The sequence below is a fragment of the Acomys russatus genome, chromosome 11 (genome assembly GCF_903995435.1).
Source record: "Acomys russatus chromosome 11, mAcoRus1.1, whole genome shotgun sequence".
In the NCBI taxonomy this organism is placed as follows: Eukaryota; Metazoa; Chordata; class Mammalia; order Rodentia; family Muridae; genus Acomys; species Acomys russatus.
Window position 1 is genome coordinate 56,553,424 of NC_067147.1, and position 14,527 is coordinate 56,567,950.

At 45.4% G+C, this 14,527-nt stretch overlaps 1 protein-coding gene across 1 annotated transcript in view; it reads right to left on the minus strand.

The window, feature by feature from the left end:
• Window positions 1-14,527, minus strand: part of Dnah8 (dynein axonemal heavy chain 8) — a 228,670-nt gene that overhangs the window by 172,730 nt on the left and 41,413 nt on the right. Inside the window, exons 17-22 of the mRNA XM_051153391.1 lie at window positions 13,167-13,354; window positions 7,600-7,680; window positions 6,654-6,770; window positions 4,897-5,016; window positions 4,302-4,437; window positions 126-238 (exon numbers count right to left, since the gene is read on the minus strand). Coding sequence (XP_051009348.1) covers window positions 126-238; window positions 4,302-4,437; window positions 4,897-5,016; window positions 6,654-6,770; window positions 7,600-7,680; window positions 13,167-13,354 — 755 coding nt within the window. The remainder of the gene's footprint in view (window positions 1-125; window positions 239-4,301; window positions 4,438-4,896; window positions 5,017-6,653; window positions 6,771-7,599; window positions 7,681-13,166; window positions 13,355-14,527) is intronic.

The following is a 14,527-nucleotide window of genomic DNA, read 5'->3' on the forward strand; positions in this document are numbered from 1 at the left end:
AACCTGCACATGGTATTTTCTGGGTTCTGCCATGAGTCAGACACTGCCTTGGCTGCAGATCTGCCCCAGAGCAGCCGCATCTGTGTTGTCCACAAACCCTCGTGAGATTTCCCCACAGTAAATACCTTCTTAAATTCATCTTCTTTGTCATTGGTGTCAACCTCCTTCGCTTCACCATCATACTCAAGGCTGTCGCCCTCTTCTGTCTCACTCCCAAAAACAACATGCTTCCTCTGCTCTGGACACAGAAGACAAAACCAAAGTGTAACACGTGAACGTTCAGGGCACGGTCCATCCTCATGAGGAAGCTCTCATTTGTTTGTTTGTTTGCTTGTTGTTTTAATTTTTATTTTATGTGTATGGGTCTTATGCCTGTGGAAACGTATGGTCAGTACACGTGCGCAGTGCCTGTGCTGGCCAGAAGGGGGCGTTGAAACCCTGGAACTGGATTAACAGACCACAGTAAGAGGCCATGTGGGTCTTGGGAACTAAATTCACCAAGGTCCTCTGTAAAAGCAGCAGTGCTCTCAACTGCTGAGCCATCTCGTTCCAGCCCAAGATGCCCTCCTCCCTCTTCCCCAACAGGGTCTCTCTGTGTAGCCTTTGCTATCCTGGACTCGCTTCATAGACCAGACTGGCCTTGAACTCACAGAAATCCTCCTGCCTTTACCTCCCAAGTGCTGGGATTAAAGGTATGTGCCACCACCACCCAGCCCAAGAAGTTCTTTTCAAAAATTAACTTTAAAAAAATGCTTTATATATATATATATATATATATATATTTTAAAAATGGTTTTGTGTCTAGGGTTTCTTTTACATTCCTTCTATTAGGAATTCAACTTAAATTAGCAATCTCAAAAGACATACTCTTTGGGCTGGAGAGATGGCTCAGAAGTTAAGAGCACTGGCTGTTCTTCCAGAGGTCCTGAGTTCAATTCCCAGCAACCACATGGTGGCTCACAACCATCTGTAATGTGATCTGGTGCCCTCCTCTGTCCTGCAGGTGTACACGCAGGCAGAACACTGTATACATAATAAATAACTGAATCCTAAAAAAAAAAAAAAAAAAAGAAGAAGACATACTATGCAACTAAAAGTACATTCCACCAATATATTCTACCTTTGTGTTTAAGCTCAGAGGGGAGGATAACCGTGTGGAGCTATCTCTGCCAGAGAAGTGCTTGCTGTGTAACAGGAGGACCTGCATTGGGTTTGTGGCACCCACATAAAAAGCCAAGAATGGTGGTATGCTTGTAACCCCAACACTGGACAGACAGAAATAGGTAGGTGCCTGTGGCTTGCTGGCTATCGGAGTAGCCAAAATGATGGAGTCTGAGCCACTAAGAGATGCTACCTAAAACTATAAATTAATTAATTAATTTTTAAAAAGGAAAAAAAATTTAAATCCCAGGTGTGGGCTGATGAGATGGTTCAGTGGGTACAGGTGTTTGCTGGCAGGTTGATGACCCGAGTTTTGTCCCTGGAGCCTACACTGTGCAAAGAAAAACAGACTGCCACAGATTACCCTCTGACCCCCACACACACACAAACAACAAACATACACACATATATAATTTTTAAAATTTAAACTCAGGTAGATAGCATCCTTAGGAATGTCATGTAAGGCTGACCTCTGACCTCCACATGCACATACACATGCACACATGGGCACCAGTACACACATCAAAACAAAACAAACCAACAACCTGTGTGAGAGTGCGTGTGTGTGTGTGTGTGCGTGTGCATGTGTGTGTGTGCGCGTGTGTGTGTGTGCGTGTGTGTGAGTGTGTGTGCGTGTGTGTGAGTGTGTGTGTGTAAAGACTTTAAGACAGTTGCCCATCATATCTTTCTAAGTCACTCAGTGACACCTTGAGTATTCCAACGTACTGAGCTGACATTTTTGTGGGGTTGACACTCCTAACAAAGCTAAGTAGAAAACGAAGGTGAAAGAAGCCAGGCCGAGTAGTTGCTCTGTAGTTCAGGGCTTCTCGTCCTCAGCACATTGACACTCTGAGCCCCACAGTCCTTTGCTACTGGGGCTGCCCTGGAGGATGTTTCCAGGGTCCCCACCCAGAATCCGGTAGGGACCGAAGGTTGTGTGTCCACAGGCATTGTTCCCAAGAGGTCTCGCACCTTATCGAGAATCGCTGTGGTCTCTGAAGCTGGACATCACCAGAGGACTCGTTGAAAAGACAAACTCATGGGCCTAGAATATCCAAAGAGTCTCTGTCTATCCATCTATCCATCCATCCATCCATCCATCCATCCATCCATCTTTCTGTCCGTCCATCTATCCATCCATCCATCTTTCCGTCCGTCCGTCCATCCATCCTTCCTTCCTTCCTTATATCACTTTAGTGGGATCTCTGACTGGAATGTTCCCATCTCACTGAACATGGGGAGGGTTGTCAGCTCCCCTCACGGGCCTTGCTACTTAGCTAACATAGCTGACCTCTGACCTCTGCCAGACAGCCTTCCATCATTGCATTGGCAACACACCCCTAGTCTAGTTAGAGGTGGGGTCATAAAAACCAGCCCTGGGGGCTGGAGAGATGGCTCAGAGGTCAAGAGCACTGCCTGCTCTTCCAGAGGTCCTGAGTTCAATTCCCAGCAACCACATGGTAGCTCACAACCATCTGTAATGTGATCTGATGCCCTCTTCTGGCCTGCAGGTGTACATGCAGGCAGAGCACTGTATATATAATAAATGAATCTTTAAAAAAAAAAAAAAGCCAGCCCTGTACTGTAGCCTGAGTGGAGGATGCTAGGAAGAGCAGGCGTTTGGGCAACCAGGGCCTGTGACCAACAGGGACAAAACCTTATGAGACCAAAAGGTAAAATAGCCAACCATGGACTTCTACCCAGTTTGTTCTCTTACATAGAGCTCAAATTTATTTCTTTATTTCTTTATTTTAGCTAAACAAACCTTTCATTGCGAATTTACCCAATGCCAGAGCGATGTCAGCAAGCCTAAATCCAGCATGTTCTTAAACAACAATCTAGAAGCAGAAAGTTAAACAGGGAACTCAAGGTCACATGACCCTAGAGGTTTGGATTCAGTAGCTTATGGTGTGGGTTTATGTATTTACTGGAAATATTGGGGGGCCTGGGTTCTTGGTTCTTTCAGCAAAGTAGGAGATTCTAAAAAAAATAAAAAATATGGAGAACAGGAAATACATATAAAATCCAAAATCATTTCAGCCTAACAGACGATAAGATGGAAATATTTCTCTTATCCCCAGCCAGCCACACTTAGCAGACTAGGACAGAGTCAGAAGTTTAAGACAGAAAGCTCCATGCTGAGAGATGGCTTGGCCCTTAAAAGAATCCACTGCTCTTCCCAGAGGATCCGAGTTCAGTACCCATCGCCCACGCCCACGGCCGGTAGCTCACATTGCCTATAATTCCAGCTCCAGGGGATCTGACACCCTCACACACAGGTGTCATTCACATACCCATAAAGAAAAATAAAGGAATCCTTAAAATAAAAAACCCATGGGGCTCCCTTAAGCCATCCTTTCATCAAGGCGGGTGGGAGGAGTGACAGGGGCACACATCGTGGTGTGATCTTCGCTTTCCTTTGCTCTGAAGTAAAAGAGGACTTGTCTCTGCCCTGAAGCCCTGAAGCTTTCCTAAGTGGGAATACACAGCAGCCCTGAAGCTTTCCTAAGTGGGAATACACAGCTCATTCTGTAGAAAGGACTGGGGGATGTGGGGGACGGCTTAAAAAACAGTCTTGCCCAAATTAAAATTTCCAGAGTTGTGAGAGTTATAGATGTTGCTCTTAGGTGTTTAAAAAAGGCAAAATTAGTCAAATGACCAAAGTGGTACAACAATCGCACGTGCGCACGCACGCGCGCACACACACACACACACACACACACACTGAGGACTGAGAGGGCTCCCTGTGGGAAGGTCGGCTTGTAGAATTGGCTGATGGCTGGCATATGAAAACTAGGATGTCAAAGACCCCATTATCAGGCAGGGAGGTAGTGGCACACGCCTTTAATCCCAGCACTCAGGAGGCAGAGGCAGGCGGATCTCTGTGAGTTCGAGGCCAGCCTGGTCTACAAAGCGAGTCCAGGACAGCCAAGGCTACACAGAGAAACCCTGTCTCGGAATACAACAACAAAGACCCCATTGTCCCCACTTCCCTCAGGAGCTCACAGGGTCTAGACTGTTTGTGCCAACAGTGTGGGTTACCCTGGATGCCCACTTTCCCTCTGGGAAGCTGAGACCTTGCTGTCTGCGAGGTGGGAGGTGTCTGCTGGCGGACCTAGCTGCAGTCCTAGTGGAATTACCTGGCAGCGCCTTGGCTGGTTTCCCGGTGTTCTTAACCTCGTAGATTTGCTCAAATATTGATATGAGCTCTTTCACAGCCTCCTCCACGTGCCTGCTCTTATGGTTCAGAATATCAGCCCATTCTTTTGTGTACGTCTATTAAACAGATAAATCGCCATTAATTCTCAGGCACCTTAAAAACACCAAGAAATTATTATGACTTTAATTTCTACAGCTATGATTAGTTCTTCTTGAAAATATCTCCAGTCCCAGGTGACCCAACACCCTCTTCTGGCCTCCTCAGGCACCAGGAATGCATGCAGTGCACAGACGTACATGTAAACAAAACACCTATTCACATCACTTTTAATTTTAAAAAAAGAGTTGCGCAGGGCCGGGTGTGGTGGCACATTCCTTTAATACCAGCACTCAGGAGGCAGCGGCAGGTGGATCACTGTAAGTTTGAGGCCAGCCTAGTCTACAAAGTGAGTCTAGGACAGTCAGGGCTACACAGAGAAACCCTCTTAGGCCTTCTGGCCTAGGTGTCCACTTTCAGATTATGGAACTCCACGTTCGGTCAGTGCCTCCATACTTCTGTTGTTAATGGACGCATACCTCGTTGAGGGTCAGCATGTCTTCTACCCTGGTAGCGCCACTGTCCGACAAGGAAATTAGCAGCGTCTTGGCTATCTCCTTCAGAACTGTGTCAATGTGCATTTCACACAGGTCACTGACCTACCCACAGGAAAAAGAGTTGCAAAAAGTAAGAAAGAGCTCACTTTCCCTTTAACATTAACGTTTTACCCAAAATGCACCGGAGTATAACTCCATTTACAGACCTGAATCTAGAAATTTGCATCCTGGTTCAAGCATGATTTGGTGAACGGTCCAGGAATACATGTGCAAAGAAACCATGGCCTGGGTCTCAAGCGGCATGGGCCGGAGCATCAATCACAGGCATGGTTTTCTTTGATCCTCATCTTTCACAAATGAGCCGTTCGTGTCCCGGCTTTTCAGCTAAAGGCACCATGGCTCGGAGAAGGAAAGATCACTAGGAGGGACACACAGCTAGTAAAGGGCAGAGGCTGGCGGCCAGGTTTGGGCTGACTCCAGCATCTCTGAGTTTGTCTGTGACGCCAATACGCCACACAGAGAGGCCAGCCCATCCCAAAAGATGAGCATGCTTTGTACAGCAGACAGATGAGAAATCACCAGGCTGTCATCCACTGGACTGCTGTGTCATTTGGTCAACATCAGACACACGTTAAGGTTAACGTTGAGGCAGGGTTCACTGCCATTTTTAGCATTCTACAATTATCCTATTTTTTATGTGTCCATGTGTGTGTGTGTCCATCTGTGTATTGGTGTCTGACTCTCTTTATGTGTCTGTGTGTCTGTATGTGTCTGTGTGTGTATGTGTGTTTATGTCTGTGTATGTATGCATATGTATCCATGTGTGTCTGTGTCTGTATGTATGTCTGTGTATGTATATCTGTGTGTGTACATGTATGTGTGTGTGTCTGTGTGTGTACGTGTATGTGTGTGTGTATGTGTGTATATATGTCTGTGTGTTTATGTGTCTGTATGTTTATGTGTGTGTGTGGCTATAGAGAGGTCAGAGTTGGACAGCAGGTTTCCTCCTCAGTCACTCTCCACGTTGCTTACTGAGGCAGGACCTCTCTCTGACCCAGAGCATGCCAAGTGGGCTAATCTAGGCTGCTAGCTTGTCCTGAGGATTCTCCCAGCTCTGCTAGAGTTGCAGGTGGCCACCACACCCGCTTGGCTTTTTATGTGGGAGCTGGGGATTTGAACTCAGGGCCCTCGGGTTTGCATAGCAAGCCCTTTACCCACTGAGTTACCTCTCTCTAAGTTCCAGTCACCCTATCTTAGACTACAGCGTGGAGGTGAACCATCCCCTTCGCCTGTTGAGGTGAACCATCACCTTCGTCTGTTGAGGAAAGCAGGGCACCGCAGAGGGAAAGGCCCCAAATCAGGAACAGATATAACATTTGTTTATTTATTTATTTAGTGGGTGTTCTTTTAGTTTAAAATATCATACCCTTTTTAGGATCTATTTTATTTTTAATCACATGCACATGTTTCAGTGTAGGCATACACATGTAAATGCAGGTGCCCACGGGTGATCAGAGGTGTCAGTTCTCTGTGGAGTAAGAGCTACTACCAGTTATGAGCAGCCGGACATGGGTCCTGGGAACCGAACTCAGATCCTTTGCAGAGTGGCACTTGCTTCTAACCAGGGAGCCTCCTCTCAAGCCCAAATCACACCCTTTAACAGGCCTCAGGGTGTGACTAAGCCACTACCAACATCTGGAGTGCTAATGTGCATAGCTCTAGAGGACTATCGGTTTTACCTTCTTTAGAAGCTGGTTGAACATATCCAGAACGGATTCCACCTCCTGGAAGAAGCTCTCCAGCATCAACGATGACCACGTGAGTATGGTGAGCCCTTGCCTCAGCACGGACTCCACCTGGGAAAAGCAAAGCAAGGCAATCAGCAGCCATTGCTCAGGGAAGTCTTTTTCAGAAAAGCCTCTGTTGTTGCTTGAAAATGTTATGAAATGAGCCAGGCGTGGTGGCGCACGCCTTTAATCCCAGCACTCGGGAGGCAGAGGCAGGCAGATCACTGTGAGTTCGAGGCCAGCCTGGTCTACAAAGTGAGTCCAGGATGGCCAAGGCTACACAGAGAAACCCTGTCTTGAAAAAGCAAAAACAAAACAAAAAAAGAAAGAAAGAAGGAAAGAAAGAAAGAAAAGGGGCTGGAGAGATGGCTCAGTGGTTAAGAGCACTAAATGCTCTCCCAGAGGTCCTGAGTTCAACTCCTGACAACCACATAGTGGCTCACAACCATCCATAATGTGATCTGATGCCCTCTTCTGGCCTGCAGGTGTACATGCAGACAGAGTGTTCATATACATAAAATGAATAAATCATTTTTAAAAATATTATGTGATGTGTCTCCTTGATTAGATCCCCGACCATTACACCTAATAGAGATGACATTTCTTTTAAACCATCTTTGGTTGTCCTAGAAGCAGCCATAACTCCTTACGACGATGTTCTCGTGACTCGTGTTTACTTATTTTTCAAAAGTAGCAAAAATCTAGACAAGAAATCATTCCATTGGAAGAGAAAGAAGGAGAAAGAGAGGAGGGAGGGGGAGGAGAGGGGGAGAAAGAGAGCTGTAAAGTTGAAATGAGAGATGGTCCAGGCATGGAGATGTTCTGAGATGCTTCGTCTACAGAAGAGGAATCTAATTTTAAATCAGAGAAATCAGTACAAGCCATCAGCGTCACCAACCTTTTTCATTTTAGGGGTCATCAGATTGACAAACACAGAAGGCACTTCCTGGCACAAATCGTCGTAATACTGCAGAAGACCCTGGACAAAGTCAAGATGGCAGAGCTTATTCCAATTCATACTGAAGCAATGGCCGCATTTTGGCTCATACCGGAAAGGCTTCGTTGCACCTGTCCCGCCCCCCCCCCCCCCCCCGCCCCGGGTCTGCCAGTGTGGGGGCTGCTCTTCTCATCAGGTGCCAATCCTACTCGATCAGAGTTCACATCCCGGTACCCACGACGGCTGGCTTACAAACACTTGTAACTCCAGGCCCAAAGAAGCCAAAGCAATCTTCTGGTCTCCTAGGGCACCCGTGTTCACAAGCGGCATACACTGAACACACATATGCACATAGACACACACACACACTAAAGTCACAATTGATTCTTAACTGTTTTAAGATTTAATTATTTTATAAATAGGTGTTTTGCTTGCATGGTAGCTGTAAACCATGTGCATGCATTGCCCAAGGTGGCCAGAAGAGGGCGCTGGGTCCCAGGGACTGGATAGAGACGGACATGCTGCAAGAGCTGCAGGTGGTAATCACTGCAGAGCCATTGCTCCAGTCCCACGCTTCTCAACTCTAAATAAATTTAACTGCTCCACACAACCAAAACGGATGAGCTTTTATTTTTCTTTTAGAGATGAGCAACACATGACGACCAGTTTGGGCTGGTTTGTGACATATTACAGGGTGTGGTGGGAGATGAGGAATGAAGGTTGCTTAACTGGTTTTTAAGCAACTTCAGTTTGACTTAATAGATTCAGAGCTCTTGATTCTGTAAGCCCTAGGCTCAGCAAGAAACTCTGCCTTTCATGATGTCACCCAACGCTAACGAAATCGCATGAGACGCAATGTCAGTGGTCTTAGCCTCCTGGTCTCACGGTGCAAAGACCCAAAAAGCACTTGCTGCCAAGTGCACAGTGTCCAGGATGCAACGCAGTTCTGGGGTAGGAGGGTTCTTTAACAATTGCATTCTGTTTCACTAGGAGCAGTAACTACCATGTCTTTGAAAAAAACACAGAAATCTTTGGCATTAGATTAGGCAAAGAGTTCTCCAGCACGACAATGAAAATACAAGACGCAAAATAAAAAGTAGAAATATATTGAACTTCATCGAAAGGTAAAGCGCTTACATTTCAAAGCACATGCCTGGGTCAGGCATTGGGACGCACACCTTTAATACCCGCACTTGAGAGGAAGACACAGGCAGGTAGCTGTGAGTTCAAGGCCAGCCGGGTCTACATAGAGAATTCCAGGTAAACCAGAGCTATACAGTGAAAACTCATCTAAAATGGAAAAAAAAAAAAAAAAAAAAACCAGCAACAAAAACCCATCATTAGCAAAATGAAAATAAAACCCACAGAATAGGAGAAAAAAAAAATCAAAACTAGTATCTAGTGACAAATTGTATCTACAAAGACCTATGATAATTCAAAAATTAAAAAGATGAACAACCCAAACTTTAAAATTAAAAAAAAAAAAGGGTCTGAACAGGCAACAGAACTTTATGACAAAACTCCATGCCTCCAAAAACCTACAAACAAGCCAACAGACTCATGAAAAGACGCACAGCATCGCTAGTCACCAGGGAAACGTGAGTCTGAACCAAATGGAAATACTGGATCAGAGTGCTGCTAATGCGAAGGACGGGCGTTAACAAGTAATGGCAAGACTCGCCCTCACTCCCCGGGAGGGAAATAAAGTGAAGGTGTCGCTTTGTCATTTCTGCGAACAGAAGGTTGCATGGGATACTAGCAAACACAGCCTGGTGACTCCGCTCATGTGTAAGACACTCCTTCCTCAAAAATGTCCACAGACACATTCACGGCTGCATTGATTCACAAAAGACACAAATGGAAACAGACCTAATGTCCATCATTTGAGTAACAATTTTTCCCAAGATCAAAACCTCTCTCATCTTGGAGGGAAGCGTGTTAAGACGTGGTGGTTTGCCTGGCAATGGTGGCACGCACCTTTAATCACAGCACTTGGGAAAGCAGGGGCAGGTGGATCTCTGAGTTTGGGGCTAGCCTAGTCCACAGAGTGAGTTCCAGGGTGGCCAAGGCTATGCAGAGAAACCCTGTTTCAAAGAGAGAGAGGAGAGAGAGAGAGAGAGAGAGAGAGAGAGAGAGAGAGAGAGAGAGAGAGAATAGTTAGAAAGAAGACGAAACATTCCATCCTGAAGGAGAAGCTTGTTAAGGACAGGAAGTAAACGCTCAAAGGCTTCAGGAAGTCCCTGATTGGCCAGATTCGCCAAGTCCCTCCCTCCCCAAGCATATATACACTGTTAGGAGCCACCCTCGGGCAAGACAAGCCTCTGGAAAAAGACAGAGACAAGTCAGAGTGCCCAGAAGCCTCTCAGACCAGCGGAACCGATTGGAAGAAGCAGAACTAGTGAGCTGCTCGAAAGAAATCCAGACCAGACAAGCTGCCTGGAAAGGACTGAGAGCAACACAACTGCTCAGAAAAGACACTCTCCCGCCCGTTGCTCTGTCAGCAGGGTGTGCAGTGTGCTCCAAGTTTCCAGCTTTCGTGATCCGTTGCCCATGCTGGGATGGGCTTCGCTGACTTGGCTGCAGTTGAGCCATTTTTGTAAGTAACCCCTTAACAGATATCCCTGAAAACATCTCCCAATAAAACATTGGTTCACCGAGTTAGAGCCTCGTGGCACCCTTATTTTAGTCCCCCAAGGAATTGTGTCACACAACACATAGTAAAATCACACAGTGGAACGAATGTGAAGCCCTGACACACAAAACAATGTGAATTAGTCGTGTGTAATGAAGGAAGCTGTGTACAAGAGGCCACACGCTCTATAATACCATTTGTAGGAACCGCCTAGCATAGGCAGACCCATAGAGAGCATGCCAGTGGGCGTTTCCAGCTGCAGAGCAGGAGGGTGAGTTGGTGGAAAGTGGGAAGTGAGTGCCTCTGAGCACAGGGCCTCTCTTTTGGGGAATAATAAAAATATTCTAGAACTGACTGCGATAATAGTTGTGTAGCTTTGTAGAGACACTAAACCCATTTGAACGATTATTTTAAGTGAATTAAGCATATGGTATGTGAATCAGAGTTCAGTAATATCCTAACTTGAAACTAAACCTGTTTGGCCACGCCTGGTTGGCACAGACCCTAAACTCATCACTTGAGAGGTAGCCGGAGGGAGATCAGGAGGGCAAGTGTCTTCTCAAACCATACAGCAAGTCTGAGACCAGCTGAGCTAAAGAAAGAAAAGAAAGAAAGAAAGAAAGAAAGAAAGAAAGAAAGAAAGAAAGAAAAAAAAAAGGTGGGGGGAGCTCTGTCTCAAAACAAAACAACAACAAAAGGTAATAAAAACAAAACTGTCTAGGAAAACTTTCGCCTTTGCTCTTTCTCTATCTTCTTGAAGATGTCTTATTTCATGTATGCCTGTCTTCCTGTCTGTATGTGGTGGATCCCCAAGAACTGAGTTCCAGGCAACAGGCAGCCATCATGTGGGTGCTGGGAACTGAGCCAATCCTCCGTGAGAAACACCAGCGCCCTTAGGCGCTCCGCCATCTCACCAGGCCTCTTTTAAAATGGAATGTTGTTTACCAGTTCTTTGAGAGTTTCCTAGATGCGTCCACTGTATTTTGATCATATTCACTGCCCAGCCCTTACCCCATTGGCTGTTCCTCTTAAAGCTACGTATCATAGCCAACTGTTAATTTGTTACAACTTCCAAGGTTTTGAAATAGTCTCTGACACTTTTTATTTCCTCCCAAAAGAACAAACCAACCAGCTTGTCCTTATGCCCAGACGTGGACTTTAATTAGACCAAGGGATTTCGATGTAATGACACAGTGAAAGGAGCAGACTCACTGCTGTCTTCCCAGAGAGACGCGGGAAGAGGTCTGTATGGACTTATTATGTTGTTGGTGAAAAGAAGGTAATCCTCTTTGTGCCCAAGCAAATAGAATCCTTTTGCTCGCTGACTCATCAGCAGTTCCATTAATTTCTATGTATTCATATTATAATCCATATTTAATCAGTTCTTTATTCTTGGATTTATAGTCCACTCTTTTACTATGACTAATGCTGCTGGAAAGAATCATCCTTACATTTATACATCTTCCTGTCTCCCCAAAAATAAATGATCACAGACTTCCTAGAAGAAACAAAGAACACTGGGGCTGGTTCGGCTCATTCTTTTAGCCGGCTTTTGAAAGAAATATGATGCTGCCAACTCTTGTCTCACATGTCTTTGAAACATGCGCTGAATTTCAATATACTCTTCATTTACCTGTTTAGTTTGGTTTTAGCTATGTGTATGCCTGTGGCTGTGGGTATGTGCATGTGCACACAAATGCCAGCGCCTTCGGACACCAGCAGAGGACATCTAGTGGCCTAGAGCTGGAACTGCAGGCCGTTTTGAGCCACCCAATGTGGTCCTCTGCAGGAGCAGGAAACACTCTCAACAGCTGGGCCATCTCTCCAGCTTCTTGAACTTGTTGAATTGACCCTCTTTCATGCTGTTTTTGAATGTCAGGGTTGTGGGGGGGGGGGCGCTGTGTTTTGTTTTGTTTATTTCTCCATTTTTGAGGGCTTGGATTTTTTTGTTTGGGGAATTGTTTTCTTGTTTGGGGGGAGAGATTTTTTTTTTCAGGGGGTAAAAGAATTTTACTATTTGCTCTGGCAATCCTGGAACTCATTATGTAGACCAGACTGGACACAGATTCTCCTGTCTCTGTCTCTCAAATGCTGGGATTAAAAAGCATGTACTATCACCTTTGACTTATATTTTATTTTAATTTATGCTAGTCATAAGTGAACTTAATTTAGAATGCTTCATTTTACCCTAAAATGTTGGTGAATCCTTTCCATTTGTGTTATTTTTATAGACATGACTCTCATAATTTATATTTTATTAGTGCCAGGTATTAAATATATTAAAGTTAATGCTCCTGCTCCATAAAGTTATAATTGAAGCATTGTTAAACCTGATGCTTTATCACCGAGGACTGAGTGTCCCATTGAGCTCTGGAGCTCCCTCTCTCTCCTTTCCATCTCTTCTTGTTTGCAAGTTGGGCTTGGGTTTTTTTGTTTGTTTGGTTGGTTGGTTGGTTTGGTTTGGTTTTTCGAGACAAGGTTTCTCTGTGTAGCCCTGGCTGTCCTGGACTCACTTTGTAGACCAGGCTGGCCTCGAACTCACAGCGATCCGACAAGTTGGTATTTTAATCCTACCAAGAATGGGGCTTCAGAGATGGCTCAGGGGTTCAGGTTTACTGCTCTTACAGAGGACCCAAGTTCTGATCCCAAATCCCATCATAAGTGACTCACAAATGTCTGTCACTCCAGCTCCAAGAGGTCTTATCCCTCCTGTACTGTGTGAGTACCCACACATGTGCATGTGTACTCTCCTCCCTCCCTCTCTCTCTCTCTCTCTCTCTCTCTCTCTCTCTCTCTCTCTCTCTCTCTCACACACACACACACACACACACACACACACACACACACACACACGCATAAACAAAAAGCAACCATCCGAAGGCACTGTCTGTCTTACCTGCAGATACAGCTTGTCTGCCTTCAGTTTGCTTTCCAGTTTGAGCAACCTTTTTGCTTGTTCCGGAACATCCAGCTTCATCTTTATCATGCACTTTGTTTCCCGCACGACTTCCAAGATTTTCGGATCAAAATTAACCAGCAACTTCCCCGTTTCCGGTTGCCGCACAAACAGCGTGGCTTGCAGAGCTGCAAATGAATCCCGGGGCCGGCATCGATTACTCTGCATTCCTCAAGTCTGCTGCCCTACTCCACTCAGCCTGCCACTCAAAGGCAGAGCAATCGTTCTGGATCCTACCGTGCTAAGGCTCGGTCTCTCACACATAGTCGGCCATCAAGACTCAGATCCAGAGAGACAAAAGTTGCTGCTGGGTATATCACATGCTTTATGCCACGAGTCGCAATACTTCCACGAGTGGGTCACAGAGGTCTTTCTGTGGCTTATTTTCATGGCTTGTAACTCAACCCTTTCCAGCTTCCTTTCTGTTGCTGTGATTAAAATACACTGACCAAAGATAGCTCTGAGAAAGACAGGATTTATTTGCCTTTGGACTCTGGATCACAGTCCATCGCTGGCTGACGCTCAGGCCTGGTTACCTTCAGCTAGTTTTGTTGTACAGTTCAAGACCACCTGCCTAGGGATGGTACCGCCCACAGTGGGATAAGCTCTCTTAAATCGATTAGCCATCAAGATGATCGCCCCACAGGCACGTGGCCAGCCTGAGCTAGTCAGTTCCTCAATACTCCTCTCAGATACCCCTAGGCTGTGTCTCAAGGCTAATGAGACAGCCCCTGGAAAAGGGTCAGAGTGACAGAGGTGGCATGCTGCCTGGACTTCAAACTATTTTTTTTTGTTTTTGAGACATAGTCTCATATAACTCAAACTGGCCTTGAGTTCATTACGTAGCACAGGATGACTCCGAACTTCTGATCTCTTCCTCCTGCCTCAACCTCCCTAATTCAGAGATCACAGGTGTAAGCCACCACCTCCAGCTAGAAATACTTATTAAATAACATTGAGTCCAGGCCTCTTAGAATACACAGGAGTTTGTTTGTTAATTTGTTTCACACTACACATTACGTGAACATCGGTCATACAAATAAGCATTTTAAAATAGGCCTTTTGGACCTCAGCAAGCCTGCACACTTGAGTTTGATTCCTGAGACCCAAGTGGTAAGAGTAAAGTTATCCAAAAGTTGTCCCCTGACTTCCGCATACATGCCGTGTCATTTGTGAATGCAAACACACAATAAATAAATAAAAAGTTTTAAAATGTCAAAATGTAAATAGATACTTTTATTATGAATTGAAATGCACAACCTCAAAAAATTCTTTCTGGGACCTTAGTTACTTATTTATTT